Genomic DNA, 17,811 nt, shown 5'->3' on the forward strand with positions numbered 1-17,811 from the left:
CCTTGTGACGAACTTTTCACCAACATGCCCATATATGGAGACCCCCGTGCGTAAATAGGAAAGGCCTGTTTACGTAGCTACGCACTGTGCGTAAAAACACGGAAACCATAGCGTTTGTGGAAGTGTTCCTCACATTAGAGATAATAACTGCCCTTTTCCTGCAACGATAACGATGCATAAGCTCAATTTATTGCGGATTTGTGTGCCTTTTGCTATTTTTTGGAGATTTGTTTGTAGAAATGTGATGTTTTATTAAGATAAACATGGGTTTTCATATGTAAATAGAATAAAAAGGGTCTATTGTCATTGTAAAGCTCTGCACTTAACATCCAGGTAGACAAACAGCAACCAAACACTAATAATAAATATAATAAATATAAATATAGACTTTCTGTGTATGCAAGTAATGTGAAGCACTTTGTTTAGCATGATTGTGCTGCAATATTTCCCTTAAAGTATTTGCATCATTCACATTTAGGGCATCTTGTGTCAATTTCTTTTATTTAAAAAAAATAGCAGCCACCAACCACTTTTATTGTTGTTGTTGCTTTTAAAAGTGAACTGAACCTGAAAATTATGAATGTATTTTTTTCTCCCAATGAGACGTGTTCATGATTGTGGCTTTTTTTTAATGTTTTTGATTATTTATTTGATTTATCTGGAATCTATTTTTATTATTTATTGTTATTGAGGTTTTATTTATTTATTTATTTTGAAGTGGAAGGAGATTATTTTATTGTGAGAAGAATTTGGCTTTCAATATGTCATCAAAACCCTTTGTTTTCTTCCCCACTTTTTCCTCTGGTGTTTTTAGTTTGTGAGAAGTAAAGACAAAAAGGCACTTCATTTTTAAGACACTTTACTTAAATACACATCACAAATAAAAAAAAAGACATTGTAAACATTGGACATCATTATAGTTTGGCTCAACCAAACAAAATAATTTACACAATGAATAAATGCAGCATTGCATGACAACATTATCAATTGTAAAAGTACAAAGAAACACAGTAATCATTCCCATATTGTAATTAGTAAACCAGACTTGGTGTGTTTCTCAGTGTCTGCTGGGATGTTTTATAGGGTTAAATGGTCCTTTGAGGTGTCCAGCATCCGAAAGTACCATTTGAGAGAGTCTTTTCACCCTAAGAGTACACACAGCTCTGTGTTACTGTCACAGTCCAGTGCTGCACACGCACAACTCCAGTGTTATCACTTTTCAGTCACTTTAAGTCTCTGCGCTTTAAAACGCCTCCAACTTGCTCGTGAGCATCAGCTGACAGCCGCTGCTGACGTGCGTCAGGACCTTCTGTTTGAGCTGGGCCACCTGGTCCCGGAGCACCGACGCTGTATTGGAGAGCCCCGCGTTGTCGCTCTTCAGCACCTTCACCTTCTCCTCCAGCCGGGCGATGCGCTCCAGCTTGCGCCTCCGGCACTTGGTCGCCGCTAACCGGTTCCTCAGCCGTTTGCGCTCCGCTTTGATCCTCTCCTGGGTCTCCAAGTCGATCGGGGACATCGGAGGGGAGCCGTCGCTGCTGAGGAGATCCGGCACGGTCTGGGGCTCCTCTTTGAGAGCGACCAGCCGCTGCGGATGGAGGCCTGATCCGGGGAGGGAGTGCTGGAACGGGTGCGCGGTGCCGTGCGTCGAGCTCTGCTGCGGGTGGCTCTGCGGGTGAGGCGGCAGGTAGCTGATGGTGGCCGTGGGGTAGCTGGAGGCGGAAGAAGAGAGGCTGGTGTTCGGGCAGTATGCGTTCAGTGTGGTGTAAATGGGAGGCTCGGGCTGCAAAGCGGAGCCGAAGACGCTAGAGGCCGCCGGCGAACACGTCGTCACTCCACCGACACCGATCGACACGTTTGGAGGAGGCATCTGGTTCATCTTGTGCAGCTCGTCCAGGGCTTTTACAAAGCCCTCGGCGAAGCCCTCCTGCTCATCGGTGATGCTCCGGTTGTAGAAGTACTGACCGGGTGTGGGAGTGGTGATCACACCGTTACTGTTTTGGATGATGAGCCTCTCCAGCTCTGGGGATGCGAGCTTCAAGGACCCCACGTCTTGCTGGCCCCCCTGGTACGGGTCCGTCTCGGGTCTCAGCTGGGATTTCAGGTTGCGATAAGGTTCTGTCAAGTTCAAATTCATATTCTGCTTTAGCAGTTTGTAGTCGTGTATTGCTGCATCTGAGTGGCCGTAAGCCGACAGAAAAGAGTCGTCATGATAGAAAGGCTGTTCCATCTTTGTAGACATAAAGTCAGGAAAAGTGTGCTTACCGGCTGTTTATAGAAACTCTCAACAAATGTCAGTGTCAGCAGAACGCGCGCGTCAAACGTGGCGCGTCGTTTCTCTCGAATGTCCCAAAGGCAAGTTGGATATTTTTTCTTTTCTATAAAGGATAACTCCAGTGAAAATCCAACGTCCAAACAAAAAAATCTGCCTTCAGTTTCAGTTCACTTAAGTCTCGTCCAGTGTCTGTCGGAAAACTTTAAATCTTTGGACGCTCTTAGTGCCTGCTGAGGTGTGTTCAGGCGGGCGATCCGCGCCCCTTTATATACACGCGGGCGCACGCTTGGTGCCAAGGATCGGTGCGCACTGTGATTGGCCACGCGGCCCCAGTTTCCACGCCCGTTTCAAACGACGTCATATGACGCTAATGCCGGGAAACAGCTGCTGTAAACAAGCCTGTAGGCAAGAAAGAGCCGCCGAGGAGCGACCAGAGCGCAGCGCATGTCACAAACACAGGAGGAGCGCGCCTGGATTTAACGCCGGTTTTTGCGCATTGCGCGTCTCCAATACGCGCTTTTACGGTGACATGTGTCAGATCAAATAGCTCAGATCAGCGCAGTGCTTTATTCGTGCGCTGTGACTGTGTAATAGATGCGTTGTTACGTTGCAATAAACGCGGCTTTCTTCACAATCTCATTCAGCATCAGACTGGTGGTTATGTTGGAGAAACGACTGGCTCTTCTGCGTCCAAAGGCGTCGATTTAAAATAAACTGAATGAAATAAACTACCGATCCATCCAGAGAAGGAAGTCCTGAAGCCTTATATGGTCACAGTGACGTGTCAGTTCCTCTCTGGGAGAACCGGGAAACCACGCCCACAGGGCCTCGCTCCAGCAGCATTCCTTCAAAACACTATCCGTGTCCTGTCAGTGAGGGACTTTCTGTCTCAGCAGGAGGAGCAGATCAGTCCGCCCGTGTTTACTGATCAGGAGGCCAGAGAAACCGCCAAGATCGAACATACTGTTTGTAGCTTTAAGTGATGGCGTCAACATTCATTTAAATGTGGTAAAAAAAAACATGCATGAGTGACAGAAAAGTGTCTGTGATCATTATCTCGACAGGTTTGGAGGTATGGTGATGAACATATTGCAGGAAGTACTCCTCCTTTGATCATACTGTAGGAACTTTGTCCTCAACTCTGACATGTTTGATGTTTGAGTTTGGTAGACTTATCAAGTTCATGATCTGAGATCACAGAGAAAGGAAATGTGATTCCTCAAAGGTCTGACTGTTGTGAAGAAGGGAAACTTTTTGTGTGTTGAACACGTCCAATACCCAAACAAGGTATTTTATGTTGAATAACTACAGGAGCACTCAGAGTGCATTCTCCAAAAACTCTGTGACTCTGTTCTCGGGGAGGTACTAAAAATCTGTTCTGCAAGGATTATGAAACTTGTTTAGTTTTATGCTTTGTTATAACTGAGAACACTTTTTTCTATGGTGCACATCCAAGTAGGAATGTGCTGAACTGAATACAGCGATTGTAATAGGGGCTGTTAGAGGCATTTTTAGATTGACTGGCATTGGATTAATTAAACAAGAGTCTTCAGTCTGTGCTCTCTCTCACTCCATTTTATAAACTCCGTGTCAGCAGAGCTAAGAGCTCCATCAGTGCTTTCTACTCGCTCATCAGTCACGCCATGGTGCACGCCTTAAAAGCATCTTTAAACTTGGCTGCCCTTCAAATAAGCACCAATGTCCGGATTCATAAAGCGGTCTAATCTTCTTTAGTTGACTAAACTCACTTAGTCAACTCATCTTTTGACGTTAGTCGTTGCACAAAGTGCCTAGTCAGCTAAAGTTTTGCGTTACCCGACTGAAGTTTTTAGCCTGGTACAGAGGAGGCTAATCTTATTTTAGTCGACAAAACTTCAGTGTCTTACCTCAAAAAAGGTGGCTATCATGTACCGCCACTTGATGGAGGAGGAAGGAAGGAGAAACTTGCGGTGAGAGCAGGTTTTCCGGGACCGTAATAATCCATTGGAGATGCTTACGGATGCTGAGGTCAAGTGTGCTTCTCCTCTGCTGCAGTGGACGGCCATGTTTGTAGCAGATGGACAACCCGGAAATAAACAAAACTGTCACGCATTGGAGGCATTTCTTGGCAACAGCACTCATGGAAGCTGCTATGACTGTGAAAATTGGCGACTAATGTAAAATGGCTAATCTATAAATTTAGCCGTCGGTGTGAAACGGAGATTAGACGGATAATGTTGGGCGACTAACTTTAGTTGACTAAGTATGCTTAGTAGACTAAAAGATTAGACTGCATTATGAAACCTGATCCAAGACCGTTTTTGACAGTTGGCACATGTGATACACTTCTTATTGGCCAATCATGAAGTACTCTCTTTTCTTTCTGCTAACAAGTGCAGAACAGGCCCGTAGCAAGAATGGCAAAGGATTGGAAGCAGCCCCCCTCCCCCTGTCCAGGGAAAAGGTCCACCCACTTTTGAAGATGTGCTGTATTTTAAATACATTTTTGGACATAATGAAAATAATAATGTTGTGGATTATGATGACAATGAATGGGTTTTTTAACAACTAAAACAACAAATGTGGAGGGATTTAAGCCTAAAATTTGCATCTAGACTCAGTGGTACAGAGAGAGTGCAGCTCAGACTGAAGTCAAATTCCTTATATTCTTGTAGATACTTGGTGAAAAAAGGCTATTCTGATTTCTGATTCTGGTTAGTGAAACAGTAGCACCTGGGATAAAAGATCAAAATAAGAGATTCCAGTCATTTTTATTTCATTAAATATAAACTTGGGGTCACTGCATAATTAAATCTTACAATCTGCTTTCACTGAGATTACAGAGACTTGAGTGAGTGAGTCTTTAGGCCCAATGTTGCCCAGCATAATGACACAGCTGTGGGTTTCACACTGGTTGCCCACGTTCTAAATCCCAAACATACTTGACTTCATCTGCATGCCCATGGGTGTGTTTGTCTAAAAATGAGACGTTGCCATGCACACTGTATGTAGAATGTGAATGAGGAGACAGGAGGCATTTGAGCCATACCTGGTCTAAACCCTGCCATAGTCAGGTGCTGCTCTATTTGGCTGATTTTATGATATTTCTATAACACACACATGTACAATGTAAAGACTTAATCCAGCCTCTTTGCACACAACTTCCTTGTTTATGATGCACTGTGTAAATAACAATGTGTTGATGGGCACCCCCCCCCAAAAAATGATGGCATGATATCTATTTTTTTATTGCATGTCAAACAATCTCTGTGCAAAATGTGGTGAGGAACCTTGGGGTAATTTTTGATCCTACGTTGTCCTTTGACCTCCACATTAGAGATATTACGAGGACTGCTTTCTTCCACCTGCAAAATATAGCGACGATTCATCCCATCCTGTCTATGGCTGATGCTGAGGCCCTGATTCATGTGTTTATCTCTTCTAGGTTGGACTGCTGCAATGTTCTATTTTCTGGTTTACTGCAGTCCAGCATTAGGGGTCTCCAATTGGTTCAAAATGCTGCTGCCAGACTTTTGACAGGAAGCAGAAAGTTTGACAACATTACGCCCATTTTGGCATCTCTTCACTGGCTTCCTGTCCCTGTGAGATTGGGTTTTAAAGTTCTTCTACTAGTCTATAAAATTGTTCATGGAGTGGCATCTCCCTACCTAGCTGATTTAGTTAAACCCTACGTACCGGCCCAGGCTCTGTGTTTGCAGGGTGCAGGACTACTTTGTGTCCTGAAGGTGAATAAAAAGTCTGCAGGTCATAGAGCTTTCTCTTATCATGCCCCTGTTCTGTGGAATGATCTCCCTGTGTCAATAAAACAGTCAGATTCTGTAGAGACTTTCAAGTCCAGACTTAAGACGTACTTATTTTCCCTTTTGTATGGCTAGCATACTGGCATAGTATGTTGCTATGCTTTTTACTCTTTTTTTTTTTACTCTTTAACTGTGCTTTTTAAATCTTTTAATTCATTTTGTTTTGTTTTCTGAATTGTTTTGTGTGAAGTGCATTAAGGCAACTCTGTTGTGATTTGGTGCTATATAAAATGAATAAATTGAATAAATTAAATTGAATTGGTGCTTTTTCCATAAATCACATAACTGTAGTGATGCTTTCTACAGGGTGACCCAGAAAACCAGAACCCATAAAAATTGTAATAAATCTTATAAAGGTCCATGAATTTCTTTAAACTTGCTGGACTTAAACTTCAGTCTGTGTACAATCATTCCCTAAAGTATCAGTTATCTTGGTCACTTTTCTCCAGTCATCTTCCCCAACATGTTTTGGTCAACCATGAAAAGACATTTTTCCTGGAGGCCTATTTGGAGCATCATTTTCAAAAGAACATGACTTTTATTATGCAAAGCAACTAAGATAACAAAAACTTTGGGGAATGATCATACACAGACTGAAGTTTGATGGACCTTTACAGGATTTATTACAATTTTTATGGGTTCTGTTTTTGTTTTTTTTTGTTTTGTTGTTGTTGTTTTTTATTGTTTAGTTTTTTTTGGGGGGGGGTGGGGTGGAGGAGCGGGGGGTCACTCTGTACCTATCTTCGCCACTAATAACGTTCTTGGCAACAATAATCATAATTTATAGCAGAAAACTGAACAGGAACATATGAGTTCTTTGCAGATGTTCAGTGGAGACAAAGAACAGAACAGACATGATGTTACTGACTTACAAATGAACAATAACAAGCAACACAGCAATCTGGATATCAGACATAAACTAACAATCAAACAAGAATGCAATTTTAAAATACTTGAAAGCCTTTCATTATTTAACCTTTGAGGTTTTGTCAGTGTGTATGCCGCCACTGCTGGTGAAGCTTTCAGCAGGTTTTCCCTTTGGCACTGAGCTGGAACAATTCCTCTGTAACAACATGTACTTGTTATAAAAGGTACACACAGAGATATTTGCTCAGCCAGACCCTGTTATCATGTTTAGGCCTAAAGCTAATTCTCCTGTTAGGACAGAAGTTAGTCAGTAATGTTCTTGAAATGAGCCGGAAAGTTGGCTAAAGTTACGTTCTAAAATCGAACTCAACCACTCAATGTTTTTTGGGTCTCTCCTCCTGATAATAAAGAGCACATCCCAGGTAATTGTCTGGTATCCAGATGACTATATTAATTCAATGCCTTTTTGTCAGTATCCATGGGAATATGGATAAACAGAGGAAAACAACAGTTCCTGGCAGTGTTGTGCTTCCACTTTGCCACCTCCCTAATAAATTCTATTCTGTGTGCAGCTGCCTGTTCTTTTTGCTCTGTTCTGCTCTGCATGGCTTCAGGTTTTACTCAGCATTGCGGTAGAGGTTGACCACAGTGCCAGTGACATTTTGGCAGAGCCCAGCAGCAGAGGGGCCAGAGTGTTTACGGGAACATTTGTGAAGTGGCACTGTGCCACGCGGCCAAACGTTAAGACAAACGCACACCAGTTACTCCAGCAGTGCTACAGACAAACGTGCACTCAGCAGATGCACATGGTGTTATAGATTTGTAGATATTACAGATGTGCAGTGGAGTTTGAGTGGAATCATCGAGCAAACATAAAATGTGCTATTGAATTATTGTGCAAACTGAAAGAAAAACGTGGTTGACGTCTTAGTCACATCTTGATTCGTCACATCTCTGTTTAGACTGTTTAGATTTAGAGTTTTTCCCATCTAGTCATGTACAGAAATTCCTTCATCTGAGTTCTGCTTTTCCTGCAGAAGTTAACAGGGGAGCCGCTCTAGGCTTCAGCATTGATGTTTTTATGGGGTTTTTTTGCAGGGGGGGCAAACTTTTGTAGAGGTTCAGGGGAAGATGAGCTGCTTGGCAGCAAACCCGATGTTAGCACTTGGGATCACATGGAATGGAGCCAAAACCAACCGAGTGTTACCTGCTTTTGTTCCAGCGTGAGTTTGAGAAAGGCAAAGCCTGAAGGTGGAAGAAAGATGTTTACCAGAAGATTAGAAAAAGTGTGTATGTGTGAGAACAGGCATGGATAAGGTGGAGTACTCCAACCCAGTCTCACGGCAGTTCGTGGGACTCGGTTACAAAAAGTACATTAATCTATGGGTTTGTGATGGGGGTACGAAAATGGGGCATTTTTTTTGTAATGGGGGCACAAATTTATTTCATGACGGGGGTACAAAATATGGGGTGATATGGGGGAGTCATGGTTAACGTTTGGCGAGGGTACACACTTACGCTATGGTTATGGTTACACTTATTAAAAGATTATGAATAGCAAAAATAAAAAAAAAAATGTGTCACAAAAAGAGGGTGCTTTTCGTGACACATTTTTTTAAAAAACTGGGCTGAGTATTCATGAGCATTTGTCGAATGACTTCAACAAGAGTCTGTTGGTCTGTTTGTCTGTTTGTTCACCTTAAATTTGGAGTATTTTTCATCTGATTGGCTTGAAATTTGGTGAAAGCATGCAGAGTGGTGGAGTCTATAGATCTGTGGTATTTGAAGTGGTTTCAATAATATTTACCACTGATAATTGGGTCAAACTTCACAAAATTTTGAAAAATAAACCAAAGGCCATCTGGTGGCAAAAAGTAAAGTACAGTTTTACCTTAAAAACGGTCAATCAGAGAGAAAACAGAGGACGTAATTGTATAATCAAAGCTTATACCATGTTAATTTATTTTTATTAATGTGCTTCTTTTGGTCTTAATTGTTATGTTGTGATCATTCTATCCAACTTTCTCACACTCGGCTCTCAACACCTCATCCTCTCACCCCATCTTGAGTGTTGTGGGCAATGCACCACCGCAAAGGAAATGACTATTTCTTTGCCAATATTTTATGAAGTTGATTTATTGTTGTTTACATTTTCTTGTCGTTACAACAGGCTTCCTTTCAGGTAAAATACTTGTGAAGTTTGGTGGCCTCAATGGCAGGCAGATTTTTCCACGAAGGGTCACTGATACAAGCAATAGACACGTGTCGGTCACAGTTTGACACACCCCGGCCGGCAAATTCAGCATTTTAGTGCAGGCAGTCGAAAGCTGTCGCTGGCTGTATCCCCCCTTTGCCATGTGCATATGAAGTAAATTGGGGCCTATTGGGTACCGTAGTATCATTTGAGGGTGGGCGGAGAAGTTATGGGCTTATGTGGCTGTGACTGGAGAAATTATGCACAGTGCAAGCTTTGCATTTTGCATCACTACTCTTAGCTTCATAGTGGAGTAGAGCAGAGAAGGAATTTCTTTCACCAAAACAGATCAAATCCAGGCTTGCATCTCAGATGTACCTTCTGGCAATTTGTAGCTAAACTTTCAGGTCTTCTTTTTAAGAAAAGCCTCCTCTATACCACTTCATCATGAAGATGGATAACTGATGATACAAAATGCAAAGCTTGCACTGTGCATAATTTCTCCAATCACAGCCACAAAAGCCCATAACTTCTTCTGGGTTGTCTGGGTGTCTCGGTGGCTTTCCTCACTCTTCTACTTCTTGCACAGTCACTCAGTTTTTGAGAACTGTCTACTCCATGCAGATTTACTATAGAGTGCCATATTGTTTGTATTTCTTCATAACTGATGTAAATAAAGTCCAAAACATATTCAGTGGCAGCTTTGTCATCAGAGAGCTTCATCCACAAACTACCACAAAAGACTGATGTTAAAGGGGGCAATGCATGGTATTAAGAACAGGGGTATGTAAACTTTGGATCAGGTTCATTTGGGTAGTTTCTGTTGTCATTATGATTTGAAAAAAGTAAACACTGTTGTTTGCCAATAAATGGCTTCACCCAACCACTAACCATGAGTAAAAAAAAAAATTTTGTGTTATTGTTCATATTATTTGAAAAATGGCCAAAAAAAAAAATCTGCCAGGGTATGTAAACTTTTGAGCACAACTGTAATGCATTGAAATTACATAAAAGATTAACATAATCAATCAATACTGGATGTACATTCACACTGCCTGGATTCAAATATTGTACTGCATGCATTTTGCAGATGTGGGATAAAATGTTTTATGATAAATTTCTCACAAAACATTATGAAACAGTTGACCCAGATCTTAATACTTTTTCCCCATTTATATAAACTCTCAAATACACATCGACCTATATTTGCACCAGTTGCAGTTCTATAAAATCAAAATAACTAAAGCTATTTGATACAGATGTGCGTTATGAGGTTTAACCAAATTTTTGTGAAGATAATTTTATTGCACATTGTAACATTATATGGAAACATTTGTTACAAAGTTATCCAATTTCTCATAGCAATCCAGATGGGAGTGAATACCAGAAGTAAATGTGATGAAAGACAAATCAAAGAAGCCAATTTTGAAGGATTTATATATGGAATTTGACTTGAATCCACCTGGTGGTAAAAACCAAAAGTAACAGAGCAAAAAGACCAAAAAAGACCTTTCTAGTAATCTACCGTATATCAGTTCAACTTTTACCCTGGTTTTAATCGCCATCAGGAGGTCTGGTGGTAAATTCTGCAAGAAAGAAGACTGTGCAAACTAATGATATTCACGGAGCAAAATGGATATAATTCTTAAGGGTTTAAAACTGGATTGTGATATGAATCAGTCGTAAAAACTGAAAGTAAAAGAGCAAAAAGAGTTTTCGACAAGACTTGTCAGTGTACCACTGACTTTTCATTTGTTTGTTTGTTTGTTATTAACCATAGTGTAAACATCTCTGAGATAGAGAACAATAACAAAGATAAACACACATAGTTTTAATCTTTGGCTCCCATGTGTCAACAGCAAAAACCTTTATCACGCTGAGACACTCGTACATGAAAGGTCAAAACCAAACAACAGCTGGTGCTGAAAAATAAAACCAAAACTAAAGTGCCAAATATTTCAGTTCCTTCAATGACTACTTGAGGTTGACTCCAAAAGCAAGTCACTCCCCATAGAAGCGCATGTTAAAATGTCCTATTTTAAAGTAGAAATAAACATATTCACAGCCTGGTACCAAAAAAAAAAGTTTTTGATCACTAAAGCTAGTTTCTCCATTCATGACAACTGTATTGGGTGATTTTATATATATATATATATATATATATATATATATGTATATATATATATATATATATATATATATATATATATATATATATATATATATATATATATATATATATATAAGTGATAAGTTTAAGCTACTGTAACCTATTTATTTATGAATAATTATGGAGCAGCACCTCCTGGCAGCCAGGTGCTAGCTGAGGTAGGTAGAAGCTGCTGGCTGCTGTGAACTTGACCGTGTTTGTTGTTTCTGAGCATTGTATTACAAACTAGCAGAGGTACCGGCTTTTGCACAGCCAAGGCTATGAAGATCTCAATGCTCACCTCCCTTCCTCCTGTGGAAAGACAGGGATCTTTCCTCCATGCTTTAAGTATAGGACAGTTATTTACTACAGACAGCACTGGAAAACAGGATGTAACTGTTGATATATTACAGCTTAGGCCTTCACTGATGGACAGGCCCTGACCCTGGATAGCACCCCAGTATGGTGCAGTACAAGTTGATATCTCAAGTTTCTGTACCTTTATAGACTTTAGCTCCATTCTATAAGCCCAGGTGAGGCTCAATGAGGATGTGCAATCACTTACACTGAAGGGTTTTGCTACAGTATCAGTGCACCAACACTGTGGTTTTAGGTTATAAATAGAGTACAGTGCTATATCTTGTTTGGTAAAGCTTAGATGGGGGCATGCGTGGGCATCACCTGTCCCACCCAGGTCACTCTGCGCCACCTCTTTACCCATTTATGGTTTGGCCAGGAGTCAAGCACTGCCAAGATGGTGACATTTGGAGATGCCTCCCATTTGAGCTTCAAACTTGCTGTTCAGAAACTTTTGGATGGCGTCAAGGAGGCTTTGTCCAATATATATTCAGTCTATGGTCAAGGCTAAAACACTTACACCAAATCAAATATAGTTATTCAAAAACAGAAATACTAGAGTGTGGCTGAAAAGTACAATTTGGTGAAGTCATGAAGAATCATCCTTTAAAATGCGCTGCATTGTGCAAAAATACTTAGTGTGCCTCCCTGCCTGCATCCGTGGCCTTTGCCATGAGATTTCTTGCCACCAAATTGTTGCAAACTCAAGATATTTGCAATATAGGTCCGTCCCACAATACTCTATATCCCACAATAATGTAAGTTCAGAGGGAAATAACCATAGCCTACTTTTTAAGTGTTTAATTCAGGTCAGTTTTTAAAATAGGCCTTTGCTGCACAGTCAACCTTCGACACCGTCGACCACAGCATTATGGTCAACCGGCTGCGCGATCTAGTAGGGTTGTTGGGGTCCGTGCTGAAGTGGTTTGCCTCATACTTGGAGGAGAGGACCTTTAGTGTGTTGGCTGGCCATAAACTATTGAAAACAGCAGCCTTACAGTATTGTGTCCCGCAAGGTTTTGTTTTGGGGCCACTGCTGTTTCAGTTGTATGTCCTTCCCCTCGGCCAGATGATTCAGGGCTTTAGGGATATTTCCTACCACCTGTTTGCGGACGACCTACAACTGTACTGTTCCTTTAAGATTTCAGAAGTCCACAAACTGAACTCTTTATTTGACTGCCTGTCACAGGTGAAGAAGTGGCTTAATGGAAACCGTCTGCAACTAAACTCTGAAAAAACTGAGACACTTATTGTTGCCCCTGACAGTGCTGTTCCTGTTATCAGGAGGCTCCTTGGTGACTTGGGCTTAACGGCAAAAACAAGCCTTAGAAACCTTGGCGTTATTTTCGATGAAGGAATGTCTCTTGCTCAGCAAGCAAGCAAGCTTGTGAAGAATTGCTTCTTTCAACTGCAAAATATCGGCAAACTTAAACAATTGGTGTCACAGAAAGAATTAGAGGAAATCATCCATGCCTTTGTCTCCACACGGTTGGACTATTGCAACAGCCTGTTCACTTGCCTGGGTAAGAAGGAGCTAAATCGGTTGCAGTATGTCCAGAACTCTGCTGCGAGGCTTCTGACCCGCACCAACAGGAGAGCCCACATCACGCCTATCTTGGAATCTCTCCACTGGCTCCCTGTTGCCTCCAGAATTAATTTTAAAATCTTGGTCTTGACTTTCAGAGCACTACATGGTCAGGCTCATGATTACATTGCTGACTAGATTCAGCCCGACACCTCAGCCCGCAGCCTCAGATCTTCAGGTCAGAACCTGTTGGTGGTTCCTCGAACCTGCTTTAAAACTCGAGGAGACCGATCTTTTAAAGCCATAGCGCCTCGTCTCTGGAACGAACTCCCTCTGTCCCTGCGATCCCTGGACTCTGCTGAGATGTTCAAAAAGCAACTAAAGACTCCACTTTTTAAACAGGCTTTTCATGGCCAATAATCTTTTAGTACTGAGTGTGTATTTTTACTGTATATTTTTATTGTTTTACCTTGAAAAGCACTTTGTGACCCCTGTCTGCGAAAAGCGCTAATTAAGTAAAGTTTACTTACTTACTTACTTACTTACACTTGACATGAAATCACCACAGACCCAAAATATTTAGGATACTCGTAAAATCTCACACCCTGTCATGTAAGTTCAGAGGGTGCCGACCTTCACCTCCTTTTTTTGCTGGGTGACATCAAGGAGGATTCAAGTGTCACTCAGTGCCTGAATACCTGTCCTGTCCTCTACAATACCAGTTTGGCAGGAGCTAGTGGTCCCCCAGGGCAGATCTCTTGTTTTTAATTCTGCAGAAGAGGAACAAAAGTCAGCAAATGAGAGGGAGCGTAGTGGAACAGTGAGATTGCTAGGAGTGTAATTGGTGAAGGTAAGTGAGTTTAATACTTGAAGTCAGTTGTTCAAAGTAATAGAGACTGCAGTAGAGAGGTGAAGAATACAGTGCAGGCAGGGTGGAGCAGATGGAGGAGAGTGCGAGGAGTGACGTGATTGAACGATATCTGTAAGAGTGAAGGAGAAAGTTTACAAGTCGGTAGTGAGATCAGCTACGAGCGGCGATTGAGAAGTTTTAAGACTGACCCAGAAAAAGTAGGGGCATAATCCTCCATGTTTTGAGAACCCAACATTTCTCAAGAATGTGTGAAGTTTTGACTCACTGGGTGCAATTTTGAGAAAGGTTGGTTTCTCAGAATGTAAAAGATGGAGAACCACACCCTGCTTTTTCTGGATCAGGCTCAAAACTTCTCAGTCACCGCTCATATGTTGCATAGTCAATGAGCCCAAAGCCAATTTTGACTTAATCTGTACCACCCACTGGACTAAGCAACACTTATAATCCAATCTCAGTTTACCGTGGCTTACACAGAAATGTACGATAGCCAAACTATTTCTTTTTAAACTCATATTAGCCCAGTCATTAATTTGCATAACCTTTTTACCAAAATTGAAGCAACTTTAACTTTTGACCACTGTGCAAATTGAAATTGACCTTTGGCACCAGTTTTGCTGTTTTTACCAAATAACTCCACAGCATTCAGTCACAAATAGTCCAAACTATACCTTTTTGGCAGTGCTTAATTTGTAAAGTGAGAGGTCCTGGAGCGCAGAGGATGGGTGGCTCCGGTGCAGAAAAAAAAAGAAGGGCGGTGGCGAACAACGCTGTGTGCCACACTGAAAATAAACTGGGCATGTATTGTAGGCCTAATAACACTAGTCACACCAAATCCGGATAGAGTACAAATTCCTGTTTAATGATGTACAGTGGTCCCTCGTTTATCGCGGGAGTTACGTTCTAAAAATAACCCGCGATAAACGAAATCCATCACATTTTCTCACTTTTCTCTCCTGTGTAAACACTCTGTTTTTCTTCTGTGCGAGAAGATTATAAACAGACACATGCAGAACACAATGCGCCGCTCTCCCTTCGCTCACTGCCTCCGGGGTACGGATGCGGGACCCGCAAAGAATCCAAGTCCTCTCTCGGTGGCCACGGAGCTCTGCGGCTGCGGTCAACATCCGGATCAAAACAGCACACGTAGCCTCTGGACCTGTTGCCAGATTTGGCGCAATTCTGCACAGCAGACAGGAGGGCGGTATGAGTGGCAGTGAGAGCAATCGCGGTGATTTTTAAAAAAATATTTTCTTAGTCAAGAGAGGTGGCGGATCACCGGATCCAGTATAAATAGTTGGTGGAGCCAACGTCAGAGGTTCCGGAGCGCGCTCTGGCTTGCTCCCCTCAAATTAAGCCCTGCTTTTTGGAATATGTATGACTATCCCAGCACTCACTGGGTGAGAGGCGGGTTGCACCACATATAGGCCAACAGTGAGCACACCCAAACAGACAAACTCATTCACACTCTCAGCTGTGGTTAATTTAAAGTTTCGAATTTACCCAACCTGCATGTCTTTGGAGGCGGGAAGCCAGCGTATCCAGAGGGAACCCACTCAAAAATACGGAGAAAATGTAAACTCTATCTGTTCAAAAAATTCTGCCAAAACCTGCCTTCCAGGGCTGGACTGGGACAAAAATTCAGCCCTGGACTTTTTGGTCCAGATTGGCCCACCACTACAATCCACGAGCAGATACTGTGCCAACTCCCCCCCAATGAAGTACATATAAACACACAAGCCCCTAATGACAGTACTATACAGAACAATATCCCTTTATATTCTGGAGCCTTGAAAAAAATAAATGATGACTACACAGTATGTTGATCACTTGGTCTTAAAAACGATGCTGGAGAAAGGATTTAAGATTCAAGAGTGATCTAATAAACACCCAAACCCAGGTTAGGTGGTTCAGGCTTCATAGAAAGGCATGTTTGGGTGTTTTTTGTCACATGTAGAGTCATGCGCGCTCCACCCCTTTATGCATTAATGAGTTCTGACCTTCTGCTTGGCTGAGAAATGTACATAATGCCAGCAGTATCCTATGAAAAAAATTTCACAGGCCGGGAGAGTTACATAATGGCAGACGTATCCTACAAAACAAATCTTGCTGGCCGGGAGAGTTACAATGAAAAAAAAATAGGCAGCCATCGGCCCATTTATTGATCGGCCTACCGGGAAAAATCCTGGTACTCTCAATGGCCACTCCAACCCTGCTGCCTTGGGAATTATTGCAAACACAAGCAAATAGTTAGCACCCCCTGTCTGTTGGTGGAGGTAATAATTGGATCAACATGTGACCTTTTGTGGCTTATTCAAAAAATGGTTAGCATATAAGATTCACTAAAAGACAAAGAAGAAGGGAGTCTTTCTGCATATATGCAAATGAACCATTTCTACACAGATGTAATTCCCCTTATTTTTTCCCCCTATGGATTCTGCCTTTAACAAAGCAGGCTTTCACAGTGAGGTGCATATATGGCACAGACTGAGTTCTCTTCACCTCCTCCTCTCAATCCATCCCATTGTGTCTCACCACCTCTGCACAGCTCTCCGTTTGTCATAGCCAGGCAACAGCCCATTTGTCCTCTGCTTGTCCACATGGCCGAGCCCTTTGGTCGGCTTGATGGTTTATTCTCTGTGAGTCAGCTCAGCTAGAGGAGTCAGGGCCAATCAGAGGTCAAAGCTCCAAGCTGAGGAGCTCTGCAGTCCATCTCACCCCACAGTCTCTCTCCTGACCTTCACAACTCCTCAAAACACCCACTCAGCAGAAAACAGCGCAGACAGAAGGCAGGCATAGTCGGATCAGGGGTGTTTGTAAAGTGCCCTCTTCAAGCAGCAGCTGACTCCTTCATTTGGACATAATGAGGCCTTTCATCTGTAAGTCTGTAGCTTCTCTCTTTTTTGTGACTGTGGTCAGTTTATTGCCAGGTTTATTAATAGAGCGATCTATCATCATTTACATCATCATCCCCGTCAACATCACATGATAGCCTGATGATGTTTTCCTCTGCACCACTCTATTTGTCCCAAATAGCTGATGTCCAGTAACACTTCACCTTCTGATGTTTGTCTCTGATTTAAAGTCTGAAGTTCATGACTGACTAGAGCTCTCTGTGCGTGACATCCAACCATCATCAGCAATTTTTTAAACACACAACTATAATTGCATTGTTGGGTAAAAGTCCTCTGCTGAGTAGCAAATGTCTTATTTTGTACATTCAAAAGAATACGGCAGGTTTTGCTTCGAAAAAAAAATTACACCCGGGGTAAAGCAGTGCACAGCACAGTGTGCAGATCTGATCCCCCACCAGATAATCTCTCACTTCTACCACCATCGAAATAACCGTGTGCCAAGTTCCAGCACACACAACTCTTAAAGGGAATGACAGATGATAGTATGATTGCTTATTTCATGTTATGACCCCAAAACACACCCATGGTTAATCAGGTCAGGTCTGGGACTAGGTGCTGGTGCTGTGTGTTGCTGCATCCACCACACTGTGGAACCACGTTGGGTCCTGGATGGCAGCCACTCAGACAGACACCCAGTCCATCTCCACCTCTTGAAATTTACCATCTATTTAAATCCATTCTAAATTTGTTTGACCTCTTAAGATCATGTCAGGTCAGAGGTCATAAATCCAATAAGCACATTATGTAGGACTAATAGCAATCACAGATTTATCTATAACCAATTCCTCAAAATAACCATTCTATTTTAGTTTGACCTTTCAGGGTCACTCAAGACTATGGCCTTTCGGGGTCACACTGCAGAAC

General features: G+C 42.1%; 1 protein-coding gene across 1 annotated transcript; it reads right to left on the reverse strand.

The window, feature by feature from the left end:
* Window positions 1-842: 842 nt before the first annotated feature.
* Window positions 843-2,526, reverse strand: junbb (JunB proto-oncogene, AP-1 transcription factor subunit b). The gene has a single exon (XM_034190193.1). It carries the CDS (start codon window positions 2,237-2,239, stop codon window positions 1,244-1,246), a length of 996 nt encoding a protein of 331 aa, XP_034046084.1. The 5' UTR covers window positions 2,240-2,526; the 3' UTR covers window positions 843-1,243.
* Window positions 2,527-17,811: the final 15,285 nt, after the last annotated feature.

This window comes from Thalassophryne amazonica, chromosome 16, assembly GCF_902500255.1.
Source record: "Thalassophryne amazonica chromosome 16, fThaAma1.1, whole genome shotgun sequence".
NCBI classification, from domain to species: Eukaryota; Metazoa; Chordata; class Actinopteri; order Batrachoidiformes; family Batrachoididae; genus Thalassophryne; species Thalassophryne amazonica.